Raw genomic sequence first — 19944 nt, 5'->3', positions numbered from 1 at the left:
TCTCTTGGTAGTGTGTCCAGTTTTTCTTGCTGGGGACTCCGAGGAGTCCCAGGGTCCACATGCTGATATCTCCCCTGACTTTGGCTTCTTCCCTGCATGCTCATAATTCATTCTTTGGGGTTCCCAGGGTGCCTGGGTTATACCCAGGCTGCTCAGGCGACTTGCTGTTATGGCTTACGCCATTTGGTGATCGTGGAAGCAGGAGATGGGGGTGGGGTGGTTCCTTAAAGCAGTTTTGTGCACTTAGCGCAGAACTTGACACATCAGCTAATAATTTACCAAATAACTGACTGCATGGATGGCATTGGTTCACCACCATATGGTCAGCACTGTGCTAGGTACACCCCCCACGGGTCTCATTTAATACTCTAACTGTGGGTGGTCAGGATTGATTACTCTCATCTTAGAGATGAGGAAACTTAGACATGAGATGAGATTGGAAACTTACAGATGAGGAAGGTGGGGAGATGTGTGACTTGCCCAGTGTCCTCATGGCCCGGTAAGCACCAGGGCTGGGAGTGGGCCCTGCATTTGTATGACTCCAAGACCAGGGCTTGTTCTGGGACCCCAGGCTCCAGCCTTTTACAGCGCATTGCCAGGATACTACTCCTTGCTTCTGGCTCTAACCACATGGGTTATTTGAACCTCCCCTCCTTTCAAGCCAGGCACACCGGACCTCCAGGGTGGCCAAGCCAGTTCCCATCTCTGCTCCCCTGCAAAGTTGGCCCTTATCCCCCTGAAGCTGCCGTCTCCTCTGAACAAGACACTTAAAGTGCCCAGATGGAAAGACACCACCTCCAGGAAGCCTAAATCCAAAGCAACACCAATCCCTACTGCCCTCCTCAGTCCAAATATCACTCTTGTTTCCCTGTTCCCAGCGTCTTCACCCTCGAGCCCATCAGAGTAGCTGCATCCACATACCCTGATTTGTTGCCTCTGGTTTGGGCCTGACAGCTCTGGGATTTTTAGCCCTGGAGAGAGGGCAGGAATATAAGGAAGTGGAGAACTGCGGGTGTTGTGGCTGGGCTGGGCTTAGATTGACGGGAGAGGAAGAACTGGTTTCTTAGTCTTGCTGGGAAGAGCAGGTTGGGGGCACCTCTGTTATCCTGAGAATCAGATCATTTGGGAGGACAGCCAAGCCCTCCGGGTCTCTGGGTAGAACTTCTTGCCCAGCAACCCTGGTTGGAGAGAAGGTGGCACCTGTGCTTTCTGGGGGAGATTTAATCTAGAATGTGTCTCTTGAGTACACACTTTGAGGCCAGGCTTCCCTGGGGCTGGAGGAAGGAAACAGAATTTATTTTCTACATTGTTCCAGGCCCTGGGCAGGACATTCAATGGATGGCATCTCATTTACTCTCACACCAGTTTTGTGAAGGCGGGGTCAGCTTTTAGCGTCAGTTTTCAGAAGAAACTGAGGCACAGGGAAGTTAAGTAACTTGAATAAAGTCACAAATTGGGAAATAGTAAAACTATTGGGACTGATCTTTCTGCTTCTAGACCCTTGCTTTTTGCTTGACGGCATGAAGATGACGGAAGAAGGCCACACCTTTCTTACGAGGGTGTACTAACCTGAAACTCGCTTCTTAATCTCTGTGGGCAGCCTGTTCAAGTGCCATATAGCCATTATGGTCAGAAAGACTGTTCCCTCATCGAACCTTGGTCTCTCATGCTATGGTTTAAGCTCATGCATTTCCCTAGCTCACTGGGAACAGCCAGGCTGCTCCTGAGACTCTCAGACCCGAGGGCCTGGCTGCGGCCCCTGCCTCACAGACCTCTGGGCCTCTGTCGTGAGAAAGCTCAGGCCCTCTAAACAGCTAGCACGGGTTTTCTCAGCCTTCCGTTTGCAAGAATAACCACCTCTGCAAAGGTGCAAACAGGCAAGGTGGGACTTGGCCCTTATCCAGCTGGTCTTCTCTCAGGGCCAGACCCTGAGATGGGGGAGAGGGCAGCTGTTTCTCCCTGGAGCGCCCGTTCCTGCTCTCCTGGGATTCTAGGAGGGATGTCATTGAAGTCCTTGAACTTGCCAAGTCCCGTCCCCTGCCTGACCCCTGAGTAAGAGGTCCGCTCCCAGGGGTAGTTCATGGCCAGCCGAACCCTTAAATAGTTTGCGGCAGAGACGGCCCGCCTTCTGCCTGCCCCAGGGCTGAGGTCGGGCTTGGATTCCAGCCAATCTGGGAAATAGGCAGCCAATTTCCCTTTTCCCTCAGAGAGAGAGGGAGGCTTTGAGACTAGGGATTAGGGGCTTGGGCGTGTCCTCTGTTCCAGCTGAGCTGCTAAGAGCAGGCATGGAGCATGGCCACCACTGCCTCCCTGAGGACTTTGGCTGGTCCCTGTCCCTCCCCGAGTCTCAGCTTCCCCATCTTAAAATTGAAGGGTCTGGCTGGACACGATGATCTCGAAGGTCTCTGTGAGTTGATCTGTATCCTGGGACCTCAGAGGGGAATCTGTACCGTGAGATCTGTGACTGCACGGCCATGTGCACTCTATGCACTGTTGTACCCTCAGAGGGGGTGCCAAATAAATACTTGTGGAACTAATTCATGCACTTGCGTTTCCTTTGCTTTTTCCTACCTTAGACATGGCTCTGGATGTTCACTGTATCTTGGGCATGTGCCCATCTCGTGGTCACCTGTCCCTTCAGTTAGTGGTACAGGGAGAGATGAGACGCTGGCAGCTTTTCCCATGAGATTTGGAGCTGGAGCGACTCCACTGGATGCCACTCCTGTTTGCCATTCCTTCTCAGCCAAAGCCTGAAACAGCTTCTCAGGCATTTATGGACAGCTTCCTTTTTCCAAGAGCAGTATGTGGAGGTTTATTAGACAAAGACCTTGTCCTCAGGGAATGTAAGACTGAGTGGGGAAATAGGGTAGGGATGCCATCAACTGTCACTTGTCTGGTTGCTGTGGGTGCCATGCTGGTTGCAGGGACCAGTGAGGGAGGCAAAGCAATGTGTTGACACAGGATGGAGGCCCCAAAGAATTCTCAGACCCGTCATCCACCAACTATGAGCTGGCGTTTCCTCATTTATAAAAAGGAGGTAATAGCAGCCTTCTGCCTGATGAGCTTCCTATGTCAGGTGTTTCTCAAATACTAACTCAGATAATGCCTGTTTTTTAGGCATTTTCAATGCCACTGAGGCACTGAAAGGTTGAGTAACTTTTCCAAGGTCACATAGCTAGTCGATGGCAGATGGAGGGTTGAAACTCAGGCCCACCTAATTCGAAGCCATTGCCGACCTTGCTGGGTTTCTGGGAAGCCCTGGGGATGTAAAAAGGATATTAGAAAGCTAGGGACTATTGAAACATCGGGGTCTGAGGCATTGAGGCTAGTCTGGAGAAGGCTCCTGGGTACTGCTCTGCTAAGCAGGCATTTGTGAGGGCAGGGAGCTGCCCAGAGGGCCCGAGTCTGTTTTTTAGGAGAGGCCCTCCCCGCCCCTGGGGTGGAGCCTTGAGACGCTTTGGGAGGTGGGTCAGCTGTCCTGGGCTCCAGGCCCCTTGTTGTCCAGGGAGAGACTAAAGGAGGGAGAAACCTGATCTAAAGTGTAAGCAAGGAACCCTGGATTAGGAGGTTGGGGACAGGATATAAGCCTCCACTCTGCAGATGAACTATCTGGTGATTATGGACAAACTTTTGAGAACCGGACACTCAGAAAGGAAATTGCTGAAGCCAACTTCGAAGTCATTTCAATGGAATGAGTTGGTGGTAGAGCTGGAAATCCCGGCATTTCTCTTTATTTCCCACTGCCGTGGCCTTGGCATTCTGGACCTCAGCTTTCCCACATGTGAAACGAATGGGTTGGATGGGAAAGTTCCCTAGACAATTCTGGCTCTGAAATTCTGTGTTGAGTGAGTAACCTCACAAGTCCCGAGCTTTGGTGCTCATCCCAGGAACAGATAGCAGACAGGCTGACCCATCTGGCCATCAGCTGCGCAGGCCCAGCCACTGTGGGAAGCAGGACCATTCACCAGCCAGGCCTGGAGTGACGGGGGTCTGAGAATGGAGAGGGCTTGGCTAAGATGACACTCATACTGGCCTGAAAGGGATTTACCAGGCAGTGGTGAAGGGCTCAGACCCTGAAACCAGAGGTTTAAATCTTGGCTCTGACACAGTCGAGTTTAGGCAATGTATTTAACCTCTCTGGGCCCGTTTCCTTCATCTGAAAAAGGGTACGATGAAAATAGTAGAGTTGTTTTGAGGACCAAATGAGATCATGCACGTAGAGTGTTTAACATAGTGTTCAAGAAAGGATAGCTAGTGCTATTTTATTATCTTTTAACACATGTAGAATGGAACACCCATACATCATACACTGAGTTCACAGCAAGGCTCCAAGACAACATCAAATGGGGTAGAGAGAGCCAGAGGCCAGGTTTAAATCTGGACTTTACGGTGCCCTTCGCCAAATGACTAGTTCTCCCTGGACCTCAGCTGCCTCATCTATAAAATGGGTCAATAATAAACCCTCTCCCATTGCTTTGTGGACTCAATGACCATGTGTTAAGCGAAGCATGGTTGCAGGGGGTGCTCAAGAATGCAACTTTCCTTCTCTTTTCCTGGAAACGTTACAGGGGAGGGCACTGAATTTGGTTTGATTTTGTCCGAAAGGAAAGAAGAAAGCTCCAGACAAGGGAGCATTGCTTTAGCCCAGCACTCTGTCCTGCCCCATGAGAACTGGAACTGGGAGAGGGGAAACTGGGTCCCAAGGATGAGCCTCTGCTCAACCTCCTCCAGGAGGGCCCGTCATGTGTCCCCCAGCCCCGTGGGCCCTGGGGTTCATCATAGGTCAGAGGAAGGCATTCCTGTGTCCATCCAGGCAGCACAAGTCCCTGCTGGGGAGGGGAAGGGAGGGGAAGGGAAGGGAGGGGAGGGACTGAACCCTGACCTTGTGAGGGGAAGCATGCCATGGCCACCCCATGTTTGTACTGCTGGGGTTTTGCAGGATCTGCGGTATTGTTCCTTTGAGAGGCGTTGGCTAGAACCTGCTCAGCAGCCCTGGGAGGATTGTCACTCTAGGCCTGGCAGGTTCCATTAATCACCTTCTTGTCAATTTTGATCCTCTACTGAAAGAGAGAGAGCTCCTGCTTTGGGCTGAATCACACCTTTTCAGAGAGAGAGCTGAGCCATCAGTTTGGGGCATAAGGGCCGGGCCAGGTCAGGGGTCAGCCCGAATCCCTGGGCTCATGTAGGTCCTTGAGTGCCCCACACACCCTGAGTCTCTCCCTGGTGCTGATACCCACTGGGTAAAGCACAGGCCCTCTTCTCTACCTGCAGAAAACCAAGGGCAAGAAAGCCCTGACTCAGAGCCCTCTTTCCTGGTCTTGCTGAGTCAGCCAATGGGTTTCCAGGATAACCTCAAGCCTGTGCCACTTCACCCCAGCCCCTGGCCTTGTCCCACCAGACCTTCTGGCTGCTGTGGGTCAGAAGCCTCCCGAGAGGCCATTCACAGGAGCCCTGGCCCCCTGATGAATTGGGCTGGGAGCCTGAGACAAAGGTCCTTCAATCTCAGCCCTGGAAACTTCTCCTACCCTGGACTCTGAGAGGCCACCTCAAGGCCACTTTCTTGCGGAGTGGCAAGGCCCCCTCTGGCAGGGTTACTAAGCAGTGCCTCAATGTCAGCCACGTCCCAGGTTTCTGGGCAAAGACCCTGGCTCCAGGCCCTGGGTCACATCCTCCTCAGTGGCCTCTTGGTCAAACACTCACAAACTGAGGCAGGTGTCATGTGGTTGGGGGAGCTAGAAAGGTATGGTAAGACCTTCTTTCCTGGCTTGGCTGTGCCTCTAAGACAGCTGGTATGATGGAGTGATCAAACTCATAGACCTGGCGGATCCAGGCTTTCTCAACCTTGACAATATTGACCCTTCAAGTCAGAGGATTCTTTATTGTGGGGCTTTCCTGTGTGTGGTAGGATGTCTAGCAGAATCCCTAGTCTCTATCCTCCAGATTCTATGAGTAGCCCCCTGTTGTGACAACCAAAATATTTCCAGACATTGTCAAATGTCACCCAGGGAGCAAAACGGCCCTGGGCTGAGAACCTCTGACTTGATCTATGGTGACAGACGTTGGAATGTGGTTGTCTTATGGGTGTGGGGTGCGGGTAATTGATGGGGGAAAGGCACAAAGAGCACCCCTGCTAAAAATGTTCTGGGTGGTGGTTACACGGGCGAATACAGGCTGAAAACTTCATACATACGTAAAAGTGCCTTAAGCCGGACACGTGATCTGTACATTTTATTATACGAAAAATATTCCTAAAAAAATGAGCCTTAGTGTCAGACAGAACCAGACTCCTGGCTCTGCCCTTAAGGCTCAGTCTTCTCATGTATAAAATTGGGCTAAGAGTGGATGCACCTCACTGGGCTGCTGCAAAGATTAAATGAGACAGTGAATATAAAGTTCTTAGCCCAGTGCCTGCAAGTGGTGAAGGACCTGAGAGTATAAGCTATTATAATATGTACAATTAGCTATTATAATGAGCTATTATAATAGTATTATTAGCTCTTTCTGTGCCTCAGTTTTCCCAGCCATGTTGGATAGTCCCTAAGGTCCCTTGTCACTGTGACTTTATCTGCTGGTCTTGGAGCCATTTTTTTTTCTCAGCTTAAACACTTTCAAGGTAGTTGATTTTACAGGACCAAGCAAAGTTTGCTATGAGAATTGCTGGGGGCACTGGAGTAGATGAAACACTAAGGAGGATGCAGAACATTCCAGGTAGAAGTTTTAGAAATAGAAAGAAGGGAGGCCAAGGGTTGCAGTGACCTTGCAAAAATACCAGGCCACTTTGCAGCCACCGCTCCCTTCACAGAGGCTCCCCGAGAAGCCGTTGCAGCTCAGTCCCCATTCTAATATTGGGTGGGGCTGAGAGCCTATGGGAGTGAGTTCCTTAAGTGGAGAGGTGAAACAGAATTCAGTTGTCAAAAGGTAGTCTCAAGAAGAACAGAGTTCCCTCTGAATCATCCCTTTTGTTAAGGATTAAAAACAAAAGCTACCCCCCCCCCCCAATGGCACAACCCACCCTGGAGAGCAGAGGTAACTGGGTTTGTGGGAAACAGACATGCAGCTGGCACCAGTCAGAGGGTGGGGAAGGGAGGAGAGAATATGGGGCGATTGTCCAACCCCTATGGAGAGTGTATAAAAGGCGTCCACTGAAGGAAGAGCCACAGTCCTCGGCCCAGGCCAAGCCAAGCTCCTGTTCACACCTGCTCTCCATCTTGCTCTCACCATGAGTACTCGTTTGCAGACTTCCTCTGCCAGCTATGGAGGTGGCTTTGGGGGTGGCTCTTGTCAGCTGGGAGGAGGCCGCAATTTCTCTAACTGTTCAAGCCGGGTTGTCTCTGGTGGGTCAGCTGGGTGCTATGGGGGCGGCATGAGCAGCGGCTTTGGTGGAGGGGCCGGTAGTGGTTTTGGGGGTGGCTTCTGTGGTGGCTTTGGAGGTGGCTTTGGTGGGGGTTTTGGCGGTGGCTTTGGTGACTGCAGTGGCGAGGGCGGCCTCCTCTCTGGCAACGAGAAGATCACCATGCAGAACCTCAACGACCGCCTGGCCTCCTACCTGGAGAAGGTGCGCGCCCTGGAGACGGCCAACACTGACCTGGAAGTGAAAATCCGTGACTGGCACCTGAAGCAGAGCCCAGCCAGCCCGGAGCGCGACTACAGCCACTACTACAAGACCATCGAGGAGCTGCGGGACAAGGTGAGCCCCAGGATATTCCAGAGGGCACCTCTGTGAGGGCAGAGACTAGAAGGATAGGAAACGCAGTGCCTCAGGGGACCAGAAGATGCAGTGTGCATGGGGGGAGCTGGGGAAATGCCAGTCTTTTACTATCAAGTGTCTGCTCCTGATGGGCTTTCTCATGCCACAACTCTCCAAATGCATTTTCTCTCATTCATCATTTTTATTGTAGTTATTACTCATGCCAACATTTTGACTGTTTTCCAAACAGTTATGTCGTTAGTGACTCAGTTCCTATAGTCCTAACTCACTGAGTTATTTGGAAGCCCTGACAGTTTTAAAAGCCATGAAGAATGACTAAACTCAACAGAGAACGGCGTACAAGTTCATTCACAGGTCTGGGAATACTAGTTGATTTTATTAGGGGCCCGTTTAAACTCTTCTCAATTGGCTGAGACCAGGTGGGGGAGATGGAGGCAGAGGCTTAGGTAGTGCTAAGCCAAGATTCACTCCAAGGCTTGTCGTCATGTTGTGATGCCAGCTCGTTGGAACAGAAACCCACCTGCCTGGGCTGAGCCCCAGCCATGAGAGGTGGATTTTGAGTGCTTTGGAATACAAAAGTTTAGACAACGAATTCAAAGGGTGGGTATGTTTGTTGGGTTTTTCCTCTGCGCAGCTGGGAGGCCAGCTCCGTTGCAGTTATTATGAACTGCGTGCAGCAGGTCGACTCCGTCCTGAACTTAAGGAGGGGGCTCTCAACACAGTGGCTTAGACAGGTTACTAGTCTGAGGCTGTGGACACGTGACCCACCAAAGATGTTCTTGGCTGGGTCGTTGCTGCGAAATGAACATTCTGGTCTTCTCCATCATGACCAGACAGAATGCTAGAGCGTCAGAACAAATTGAAGGGTCCCGGCCTGCCCCTCGCTTTACGGCACAGGAACTGAGGCCCAGTTCACATGGAAAAGTCTGATGACAACCAGTCCTGCCCATGTTTTCTTAGTCCTCCTTCCCAAGCTCGTGGAACCTCCAGGGGTTACCTTCTGTATTTTGCAGATCCTGGCGGCCACCATCGACAACAACCGGGTCATCCTGGAGATTGACAATGCCCGGCTGGCTGCGGACGACTTCAGGCTCAAGTGAGTTTATTTCTCTCACTCACCTTTCCCAGCAGTCTCTTGTTTTAGATAAATGCTCATCTGAACAATGAAATTGGAGCTTCCCAAGAGTGAAGGTCTGGCGAAAATATTAATAGCAGAGCCCAGTGCAGGGGCAGGGGGAGTGTCTAATGTCACGTACGTATTGCTTTTTCAATGAAAAAAAATCACCCCTTAGGTATGAGAACGAGCTGGCCCTGCGCCAGAGCGTGGAGGCCGACATCAACGGCCTGCGCAGGGTGCTGGACGAGCTGACCCTGGCCAAGGCCGACCTGGAGATGCAGATCGAGAGCCTGAAGGAAGAGCTGGCCTACATGAAGAAGAACCATGAAGAGGTGAGAGGGGTCACGGGCCTGCCATCGCTGTGTCACCTCCACTGAGAAAGGGGAGCCCTCTGCTGCAGCCAGACTGAGCCTTCTACTGTGGGACCTGGAAGGACTTTCCAGAATACTCCAGTAGCATCCAGAGCCAAGGAGCGGGAAGATGAGGCGCTTCATACCGCTTCCTTTCCCATCCCCACAGGAGATGAAGGAGTTCAGCAACCAGGTGGTAGGCCAGGTCAACGTGGAGATGGACGCTACCCCGGGCATTGACCTGACCCGTGTGCTGGCAGAGATGAGGGAGCAGTACGAGGCCATGGCGGAAAAGAACCGCCGCGACGCTGAAGAATGGTTCCACAGCAAGGTGCCGGCCCTCTTACCCCATGGAGCCAGGGGGAGCCAGTGCCTTCCAGCGGGGCTCCTCCGTCACCTCCTTCCTACTTGCATTTCAGAGTGCAGAGCTGAATAAGGAGGTGTCTACCAGCACTGAAATGATCCAGACCAGCAAGACGGAGATCACGGAGCTCAGGCGGACGCTCCAGGGCCTGGAGATCGAGCTGCAGTCCCAGCTCAGCATGGTACACCTGCTGTCCCCTGCCCATTGGCCCCCACCTCCAGGCTTCCCTTGGGCCTGGCTCCCCTCATAACTTCTTTTCTGTTGCCCCTCCAGAAAGCTGGGCTGGAGAGCACCGTGGCGGAGACGGAGTGCCGCTATGCCACGCAGCTGGCACAGATCCAGGCTCTGATCAGCAGTATGGAGGCCCAGCTGAGTGATGTGAGGGCCGACACTGAGCGGCAGAACCTGGAGTACCGGCAGCTCATGGACATCAAGTCGCGGCTGGAGCAGGAGATCGCCACCTACCGCAGCCTGCTTGAGGGCCAGGATGCCAAGTAGGTCCTCGTTAGCCTGTCTCGTGGGAAGGTGACTGCAGGACCGTTGGATGTCAGAGGAGTCAGGGTGTTAGGGATCAGGCCCTCATGTCCTAGATGAGAAGGGACCTGTCTGAGTTTAAACAGCCAGGACAAAGATATAAGAGAAGAGCTCCCCTATCCTCTTGAATTGGACCGTGGGGGCATTCCCTCAGCAGGCTTTAGGGTCAATACCTTTAAACGTTCTAATGTGGGCCTCTGCATTAGACCAGCAGGAATAGGGACCATGGAGAGAATATCTCCTATTTGAAAAATATTAGCTTGGATTCAGGTCAGCCCCAAAACTATTAAAATGGCGATGTCACTGCCTTCAGACCATTTGCAGGGACCGGGCCATCCTTGTGGGCACAGAGAAGGAGTGGGGCTTGAGGGCTGAGTGAACCCTCAGGACAAAGCTTCCAGCAAATGCTCTGCGTCTTGGGGCCAGTAATATCTCCTCCTGAAGCTTCAGACAGACAGGTCTTGCAGGCCCCTGCGGCTGCTGCCCCCTGTGCTGGGGGCAAAGCAGGGTAACATATCCCAGTGATGGTCTGAGTTATCTCACCTGAAGACAGGAAGCATCTGTCTTCAGTTAACTTCTGCTCATGGATTCCTCTCTTCTCTCTCCCAGGATGTCTGGCTTCACCTCCACAGGAGGTAAGGAAATACTGGATGGGAGAGGCCCTGTTCATACCCTGGGGTGTGGGGAAGGAGGCAGTGCTGGGCTTCCCCGTGGAGGGAGGGAGGGAGCTGTGGTGGAAGCGGTCATTTGCTCATTTGTTTTCCTTTCAATATAGATAGCTCTGTCCCACAGAGCTACTGGGTTTTCTTGGAGGGAGCCAGCTTTGGGGACAATAATACAGTTCCCATCAACTAACCCCCCACCTGACCAATGAGGGCGTTTAGGGCCCTCTTGGGGGCCCTGATTTGGCCTGAGGTGTGCCTTCTCCAGTCTGAGTGTCTCTTGCCTCCTTGTGTCCTAGGAACCATCAGCAATAGCAGCACTGCTACTGCAGGCTCCAATTCCGGCCGCCGCGTTTCGGAAACCCGTAGGCCTTAAATCTGCCTGGCATCCCCTCCCTCTGCCTTCAGCACCCAGAGGAGAGTGAGATGAAGGTTCCTGTAGGAGAGAGGGAGGGACTGGGGGACACTCAGTCACTCTGCTCCCAGGCTCCTGGCCCCCACTCTCCGAGGGTGGATGCTCTGTGCTCTTTTCTCTGGGTCGGCTTCCTTTTCTCCCTGACATGGCTAATCTGATTTCTCAGCTCCTCTACTGAAAAGAAAATTCAATAAAGTTTCCTGCCTTTTTGCAAATGTATATTTGATTCTGCCTGGTTTCTGAGAATGGCACCTGCCAAGACTCCGATTTGGGGCTACGAGAGAGTGGGTCACCCCGACAAGCCCGGGTCTGGGAACTCACAGTGGGGAAGGACACAGGCACCTGGGCCAGCCACCAGTCCACAGGTGCAACAGTGACAGACAGGGGGCACGGGTGAGGACGCCCAGCAGACGTGGTCACCTGTTGTAAGCTGGAGACATGTGGGGGCATGTGAACCCATTCAACACTCTACAGGGTGTCCAGTAAGAAGGCAGAATGGATTCTAGTCTAGTCAGGTGATAGGGAGCTGTTGGGGAGAGGTACGGAGCGAGGGCAGCTTTATCAGTCCTGCTGGGTGGATACTGCCCCTCCCAGGGGTAGCCAGGTGCCCATGGCCGCTGCAGGCTCATACCCCTGCTTCCTGGGGCTGCAGCTATGAGGAAGCAGCCCACCTTGTTGGTGTCTGACTAACCTGTATGCCAGTGATTGTTTGTGAATGGGCACATTAACATTGTATGTTAATGCGAGGGATACAAACTGGAGGGCAATAAGGAAGGGAACAGAAATGAGCCTAGCACTCACTCTGTACGAGCTCCTTTTGTCTTTATTTCGTCTTTACAACAATTCCATGAGTTGGTGCCCTCGTGCCCATTGTAGGCAAATGAAGGCTGAAGCTGCGACTGGGTAAATGACTTACCCACTGTGAGAGCTGAGGTCTGTGTCCCAATGTGTTTTCCAAGACGGTGGCCGGCCCTTTGTCAGAGTTGAGTGTTCAGCTCTGGGAATCTGGGGGAGAAATGAAGCTCTCTCCTATGCCACCAACGCTTACGGGACAAAGATATTAACCACAGAACGTACTCGTGGCGTCCCAGGGCCTCAGAGGTCCAGAGGGAAAAGCTTCCACATGGCAGGTGCGGCACAAAGGTGGCTAATTGCTGTGCTGCCTGTGTGACTCCTGGCTGCTTCAGTCACCCTCCTCCTCACCGTCAGCAAAAGGCGTCTCCCTCTCCCTAAGGCTCCGCCTGGATGGAGGGGCCAGTGTACTTCTGCCCTCCTCATGGGGTTGTGTGTCCTGCCTGGGTCCTGCAGGGGGCAGGCTCACTCCAGAAAGCAGGTAGTGTTTGTATAGGCCACCTGTTGATACACAAATTGAAGGGACAGGGCTCTAGACCTGGTCTTACCCTGGTCTGATCCCAACATGAGGCCTTGTCCAGTCCCCAGTCTGTGTTGGGCAGCTGGGCACTGGGGCCAGCAGGGCATGGCTGAGGACAGGGCTGCGGCCCAAGGACCCCTTGGATGCCTGTTGGCCCCCTGTTCGGGATGGCAGCCTTGGGGGTCCACAGAAGACCCAGAGTATGAGATAAGGGTGTTCAGGCCTGGCAAGGGGAATCTCGCTGTTCCTCCGCAAGGGAAGCCTGGGGAAGAGAAGGAAGAGATGGCACAGGAGGACTGGAGTCAGTGGAGTGTGTTGCCTCACTGCTCCAGCTTTCTCACGTCAGCTGCTGGTGTCTTCAGCCCTCCCTTCCCGAGTCAGTGCATCTCAGGGTCTGCTGGGGACTTGCTCCCTGTTGGATGGTGTTCCTGGGGCTTTTGGTGGCTGGAGTGGAGAAGTGTGTGTGGGTTGCTTCCCTTTCAGCAGCTCCTCTGGGAGCTGCAGAGTTTGGGAGGAATCAGGTGGGTGGGCGGGTGCTGCTGTTGGGTGTGGAGATTTGGGGGAGTTGGCCCAGAGCTGGTATTCACTCTTCTGGCCCATTTTTATAGACAGCCATAATAACTGTGGCTTCTTTCATCCAAGGATCTCAGACCAGGTTGAAAGTAGAATCCACAGAGTAAAGCATGGTTAATTACAACTTGGAGCCCATAGTCTGGTTTGCAGACATGTTGTCATTAGTAGGAAGATTGTGAGATCCACTGCACCCCAGCCCCTGTAAATGCAGATAATGGGACCCAATCAAATGGGGAAATTTGCTTTGTGGTTCAGTTAAGTGGTACTTGAATCAAGGGGATGCAGGAGACTGAGGTACCAGCTTCTTTCTCCAAGTGGGTCTGGCTGTATGTCTCCCATAAACCACAGGTTCTCTAAGCATATTTGGGAGAGCAGTGACAGCTCTGGAATTCTCTATAAAAGCTGGGTGGGAGAATTAGGGACTGAATGGATATGAGCAGGAGGCCCTGGACTCTTCCAGATGGGAGCTGCCAGCCAGCACAACTGTGAAGGAAGAGTTGTCCCATAGGTGAGATGGCAGAGCTTGGTGTCATTCAGTCACAGAGGTATGGCTTCCGGTTGGGATCTGGGTGGCTCTCTGGGCCTTCCGCACGGTAAGAGCAGTTTGGAGCAGAATCCAAAACCATACCCTGAGGGAGAGAAAATACTTTTGTATTTTGGGGGAGATGAGCGCTCCAGAGCAATTCTGGGCCTGGTAAAGGGAGAGTTTTGAGGCCTCATCAGGGCAAGGTCAAGGCCCAGTGGGGAGTCAGGACCATACATGGGGCTGCCTATTGGGAAGCTGGGTGCCAGGGAGCTTTGCAGACGCCTAGAGCCTCTGGAGGAGCCACTGCTCAGGGCCCTGTAGAGGGGCAGCCAGGGAACGGGGTCACTCTTTGGTCACTTAGTGTGTGTCCAGACTGTCCTGAGCCTGGTGAGGCCTGGTGTCAGCAGAGGTTAGGTGGAGGTTTGGGGCGCAGGCTGGGGGAGTAAGAAATGGAGCAGAGAGGGACTTGCCAAATCTTGCCTAGGAAGGTCTGAGTCACCCTGCTCAAGGCAGCTGCCATTAGGGTGGAATGTCACTGCGGTGGCCAGGGTGATACAGAGGACAACTCAGCACTGTACTTCCGAGTCCTGCTCACTGGGCCTGTGAGGGCAAAAATGGCAGCCACTGACAACAGGGCAGAAAGGACAGAAAGACATGATTTTCCAAGGGAAGCGGGATATACCTGTCCCTGAGACCAGCCAGTCATGGGGACAGGCCACAGAGGGAGGAGGCAAGGAACGGTTGTGTCTCGTTTGGCCAGGCCTCTCAGCCAGTGATACTTTCTTACCGAGGATTGCCTGATAAAATGCAGGACACCCAGTTAAATCGGAATTGCAGATAGACAAGGAATAAGTTTTCAGTATAAGTATGTCCCAGACATTGCCTGTATTTTGATTTGCTAAATCTGGCAACCCTAGCCTCTTAGTCTGTGAACAGCCCTTGGTCTTCCACCATCACAACCGAATAAGTGAGACCTTCCTCCACTTCACTGGACAAATTAAACTGCTGGCTAGAAATGTCTTAATTGAAAATGCTTTTTCCTTCCATAATGCTGCCTTCAACTTGGTGTACCTGTTACTGCATGCCTGTACTAGAACCTAACATCAAACTGGCAGCAGTTTTGGTACAAGCTTTTGATGTGTTTATTTGTGGTTGCTTCGCCAGGAGGAGCCAGGAATCCCAGGTGCTTTGTCGCTTGAACAAATTTTTGTTACGAGGAAAACGCAGTTGTGTGGGGGGAATGACCTCAGTGTGGGTCGCACCGTTTCTGGGTGGGTGCTGGGTTGGGTTTAAACAGTTAAGACAGGGGATCAGCTTGTCTTAGCTACCTGTTATGGTGGGAAATTCTGCAGGACCTGTGTGTATGGACGTTAAAGGTGGAACTGGCACAGGAGACAACTAGCAAGATGAAGAGCAAGACAGCAGGACTCTAAGAGAGGCAGCCATGGGCTTCTTGAATGGTCTTATTCTCTTGGTGCCCAGTTGTAGGTGACCTGGCTGCCTCATGGTCCACTGGCTGCTTCCTCCGATGCCTTTGGAACACAGTGGCGTGGTGGTGGCTGGCACACTCTGACCACAGCCCAGAGGAGCAGGGAAAGAGGGACCCTGCTTGGAGAATCCATTTCCTCATTGGCTGGTGCCTTCTGCACTGGAAGGGACTGCTCAGAGCTGGGCAGAAGGAGACTCAGGCTTGATTTCTTGGATCTATGCCCATGGAGAACCTTGGCTTTCAGATGGAAGCTCATTGGAGGGTGGAGACTTCTTTTTAGCAAAGAAGGAGCCACAAACTCAATGGTTGACTTTGAACTTGGTCAACTTCCACGATGAGCTTGGGAAAAGTGTTTTCTGTTCCTGCAGCAGCATCTCTCCTCCTCCCTCTGCCCTTGAAGCTGGGGCCATGGTAGGCAGAGAGCATCCTGTCAGTTGTGTAGCCCTAAAACCAGCACATGTGCCAAAATTGGGGAGGGGAGTTTTTGGAAGATTCTAGAATAAAGGCAGAGGCCAGACAGAGAGTCCTGGCTGATGGGGTCCCTACAGCTCTAGACACAGTCCCAGCCACCACCTCTTGGAGCAGCTGTATTTCCTTGAACAGCTTGGTCAGGCCTCTGAGTTAGTATCTCATGAAAACAGGTTGAGTGGTTTGTGTGCTGGAAATAGAATTGGGCTTAAATTACATGGGCTTTAAGAACAGTTTTGAATTCATAAATCTGTGAAATGAAATTCCTGTTTATCAAATATGGTTCAATGCAGTTCCTACAATCCTGTGAATGTGGTGTTATGATCTCCTTTCACCTCTTGGGAAAACAGGCTCACAGGGACGGAGTAGCTTGAACTGAGGTCTGGCTGAGTCCAGGTTCTGGGCCCCTGCTGTCTGAGCTCCTTCTGCAAAGCCAAGTTGATGGCTTAGTTGGCCAGAGATGTTATTTCAACTTGGATATGCTGGGATGCCTGTTCAATGTCCTGGTAACACTGCACCTCCGATTGGGCCTTCTGGGGAACAGCCTTGGGAGGGGGGTTCATGTTTCCTTTGTAGGAAGAAGTCCAAGCCATTGCTTTCCCCTGGTGTGTAGGCCTGGAGGCCAAGGGAGACCTGAGATCCATGGGGGGTTTGCAAAGAACAGAAAACCCCTCATGTCATGGGCTGAAATCTGCATAATTCCTCTTTATTCTGGGGGTCAGTGCAGAGAAGGAACAGCAGCTGTGGGGGCTGGTGAGTGAGTCACAGACACGTCCAGGTGACTCCTGGCCATCTCCATGGGAAGTGCTTGGGCCTCAAATCCTATAATGTCTGACATGGAAGGAGCTCAAGCCCGTCTTGTCTAGGCCCTTTCTGTTCAGATTGGGGCTCTGGGGCCCAGATGGGGCTCACACAGGGAATTTGGGGCAGAGCTCGGCCTGGAGTTCAGCCCCCCTGAGCCTTAGCCCAGTGTATTTTTGATTAATGTTAGAAAAAATGGGATGCTATTTTGAAATAAAACCTGATGAATGGGCAGCCCTGATTTACTTAACATCGAACAGGTGGATTTTCTCTATGGCTGGGTCACCATGGGAGGGAAGATGGGTGGTTGCTTGGAGCTGCCCCAGAAGACGAGCATCTCTGTGGGTCTCTTCTCTTCTCTATACAGGCAGAGCATCTCTTCCCTCTGGGCCGCACACCATCCCATGATGGTCCAGGCTTCTGGGTAGAAGAGAACAGAGGAATTCCTCCCATGAGGCCCCCTCCACACTTGCCTCCAAGAAAGAGGTGGCCTGGAAGTCTACGACATGGAGAAAGGCAGGGGACGGAGGGTGGCTGACAGTCCTCCTTTGGCCAGCTTGTGACCTGTTCCAGGAGAGGCTGAGGTGACTCCTCAGCCCTGAAGGCACCTGCCTGGACTCTGGCCCATGGTGACTCTCCTGAAGCACAGCCTGAGACTAGAAATAGCCAGAGCAGCAGACACCTGCTTATTCAGTTGCCCTGAGACAAGCTTAGAATTGGCTTTGGGTATGGATTGCACAGGGGAGGGAGGAAAAAAGAAAAAGAAAAAGAAAATGAGAACATAAACTGCAACAAGAGGCTCCAAACAAAGAAGAGCCATGCCAGGGGCTCAGTAATGGCTGCCCACAGGACGAGGACCCTGTGTCTCAAATGAGGTAAATTGAGGCATGTGTATATTGTGGACTTGCCTGAGTGGGCCCCCCAGTGACTGCCAGACAGACTCTGCACTAGTTGTCTTAGAAAACCAAGGGGGTGCTTGTAGGAGATCTGATCAGAGCCGCAGCCCCTGTCCTGATCGTCCAGTGGGTCTCACCTGGGGACGGGTTTATTCCCCACGGGACACTTGGCAAGGTTTGACGACATTTTTGGTTGTTACAGCTTGGGGAGGGGATAGTTATTGGCACCTGGTGGTAGAATCCAGGGTTGCAGCTAACATTTTACAATGCCCAGAAAACTCCGACAATCAAGAATTTTGTAGTCTGCTATGTCAGCAGTGCTGAGGTTGAGAAAGGCTGCGACAGCCCCATCCTAAGCTTTGCCAGGAGAGCAGGGAAGATGGGCCACTGTAAGGAACCACTGCTGAGGCAGCCTGGGCTCTGGAGGCCTGCTGCCCACATTCTCCCTCCCAGGCTGGGCTGCACGGCCACGTGGCCCAGGGAGCCCAACAGGCTGTTCTCAGGCATCCTGTCGAGGTGTCCACTGTACTGGGCGAGGTGTTGTGCACCACAGCCAACCCTCCTGAGTAATTTCAGATAGAAGCTTATAAAGTGTTTTAAGAGGTTGGTAAATTACAACTCCAGAAGCACATAAATGCTTCCATAAATGCCGGCTTTGCAAACCAAGCCTATGTGGCAGAAGAGCGAGCAGGTTGCCCACGCCTTGGGAAAGCCCACGTAGTGAGGCAGGAGACCTCATTTACCTTTATTCCTTAATTTTCAGGGTCTCCTCCTGGCTTGCTGAACTATCTGGTGTGCTCTTCGTTTGTTCTTTTGATTCTTTCCCTGTAAAGAGTCTGCATTGACTATCTCTGTACCCGGTTCAGGTACCGGGGTGGGGTGGGGGTCAGAGCAGGCTGTCCCGGGGTTCTGAGTCTACCCCCTTAAATTCGGAGAACTGGGGGCCACAAAGCACACTGCCCTCCAAAGCAGCCCCATTTTTGGGCTCATCCCACGATCCTTTGCTGGCCGCAGCTATAAACCACCATCAGACTGTCCTCTTAACCTAACCAAAATCTCTACAGCACCGACGGTTTTCAAGACACTTTTACTTCTGACTTTTGATCTCCCTCATATCTGTGTGAAGCAGGCATGGCAGGCTGATGATCTCTGCTGTCCTGATGGGGACACTGAGGACGCCAGAGAGGGGGTGACGAGCTTAGTATCACAGGGCAGATCAGTGGCAGAGCCAGGTTTCCTTTTTGTTTTTGTTTTTTCTTTTTTTCCCCTTTTGTTTCCCTTTATTTGATGATAGTTTTTTTTTTAATTCATTTTTTAAATTTATTGGGGTGACAATTGTTAGTAGGGGGGTGGGGGGTGGGAGATGAGGGTAAGGGGGATCAAATATATGGTGATGGAAGGAGAACTGACTCTGGGTGGTGAACACACAATGGGATTTATAGATGATGTGATACAGAATTGTACTCCTTTTTGTTTTAAAGAATGAGTAGCTAGATGTGCATTTATTTTTGTGTTTAATTGATTGATGAAATTCCTGGGAAAGCATAGGATTATGAAAGAAAAAAAATTTTAAAGGCAAGCATAACATGATTTTTAGAAAAATAATGCTATGATAGATATAAATAGCTATTACTGTACAAAGCAGTAAAGTTATAGTAGATACAACAAGAACTGATACACGTTAGAAATAGTGGCTATTTGGGTCAGAAATGATGAATGTTTAAAAGTATCCTACCTTGTATAGCTTTCATTTACTCACAGAACCTATTATTTTATGGATTATGATTAAAAAGCTACATTTCCAGAAAAGACTTTAAATTATACTTATATTCACATAATTGCTATAATTTGGAGCCTTAGTTCTGCCAGATTTTCATTAGCTGGCAGAGCAAGGATTTACATTTAGGTCTCCCATCCCTAAATTCTGGGTGCCTTCACGTGACCTTGGTTGTGTCGGGGAAGCAATGGAACAAAGGCACGGAATTTGGGGGCCGAGAGTCCTGGTTTCAAATTTAAGCTCTTTACTCACTGCCTGTTCACCTTGAGCAAGCTTTTAAAAAAATCATTTTGAGCCTCAGTTTCCACACTGGTAAAGTGCAGATAATATTGGCTACCTCCTAGGCCTACTGTGAGGTGTAAATGAAATAACCATACACTGGAAAATAATAGTTACCCCATGAGTTTTAGTTCTCTTTGCTCCCTTTTCACCATCCCAGTGGCCCAGGCACAGGGGAGCAGCTATGAGGGGTGGAGGTAGTGGATGGAGGTAGTGACAACTGGACAGACTTGGCTCCTCAGGGGAAGGCACTCAGACTGGGCAGGAACCAAATGTCATTTGTGAGGCCACTCCCGATTTATGGGATTTGGTACAAAGACTTTGAAGAGGCAATAAAATTCATATTCTGCTAGGAAGTCACAACAGCTGAGAGTCCTGCTTAGCAAACCAAATTCAAATTCAACTTTTTTTTTTTTTTTTTTTACAAGACAAGGAATTCTGGATGGGTGCAAATATCACAGTCTAATGAGATTAGCTTTCTGGAATAAGAGTAGGCTTTCCCAAGAGTAACACGCCAACACCCCATGAAGAGGGTATATAAAAGCCCCAGAGAGGCCTTGAGAACCCAGAACCCCAGCTCCTTGCTGATCTGTGACCTTCCTCTGCTAGCATC

General features: G+C 51.4%; 1 protein-coding gene across 1 annotated transcript; it reads left to right on the top strand.

The window, feature by feature from the left end:
* The first annotated feature begins 7152 nt into the window (after positions 1-7152).
* KRT13 (keratin 13) lies at positions 7153-11349 on the top strand. Its single transcript, XM_019747770.2, has 8 exons — positions 7153-7687; positions 8722-8804; positions 9001-9157; positions 9345-9506; positions 9595-9720; positions 9813-10033; positions 10683-10708; positions 11035-11349. The coding sequence occupies exons 1-8, from the start codon at positions 7220-7222 to the stop codon at positions 11109-11111; spliced, it is 1320 nt and encodes a 439-aa protein (XP_019603329.2). The 5' UTR covers positions 7153-7219; the 3' UTR covers positions 11112-11349.
* Positions 11350-19944: the final 8595 nt, after the last annotated feature.

The sequence above is a fragment of the Rhinolophus sinicus genome, linkage group LG15, assembly GCF_036562045.2.
Source record: "Rhinolophus sinicus isolate RSC01 linkage group LG15, ASM3656204v1, whole genome shotgun sequence".
Taxonomy (NCBI): domain Eukaryota; kingdom Metazoa; phylum Chordata; class Mammalia; order Chiroptera; family Rhinolophidae; genus Rhinolophus; species Rhinolophus sinicus.
The sequence above is the reverse complement of the archived record's forward strand: the minus strand, read 5'-3'. Positions and strand labels throughout refer to the sequence as shown.

Excerpts from the sequence above, each read along its gene's own strand:
- KRT13 (XM_019747770.2), top strand. The coding sequence starts at position 7,220 with ATGAGTACTCGTTTGCAGACTTCCTCTGCCAGCTATGGAGGTGGCTTT. Across the intron at positions 8,805-9,000 it reads GCGGACGACTTCAGGCTCAA|GTATGAGAACGAGCTGGCCC; the intron begins GTGAGTTTATTT and ends ATCACCCCTTAG. Across the intron at positions 9,158-9,344 it reads TGAAGAAGAACCATGAAGAG|GAGATGAAGGAGTTCAGCAA; the intron begins GTGAGAGGGGTC and ends CCATCCCCACAG.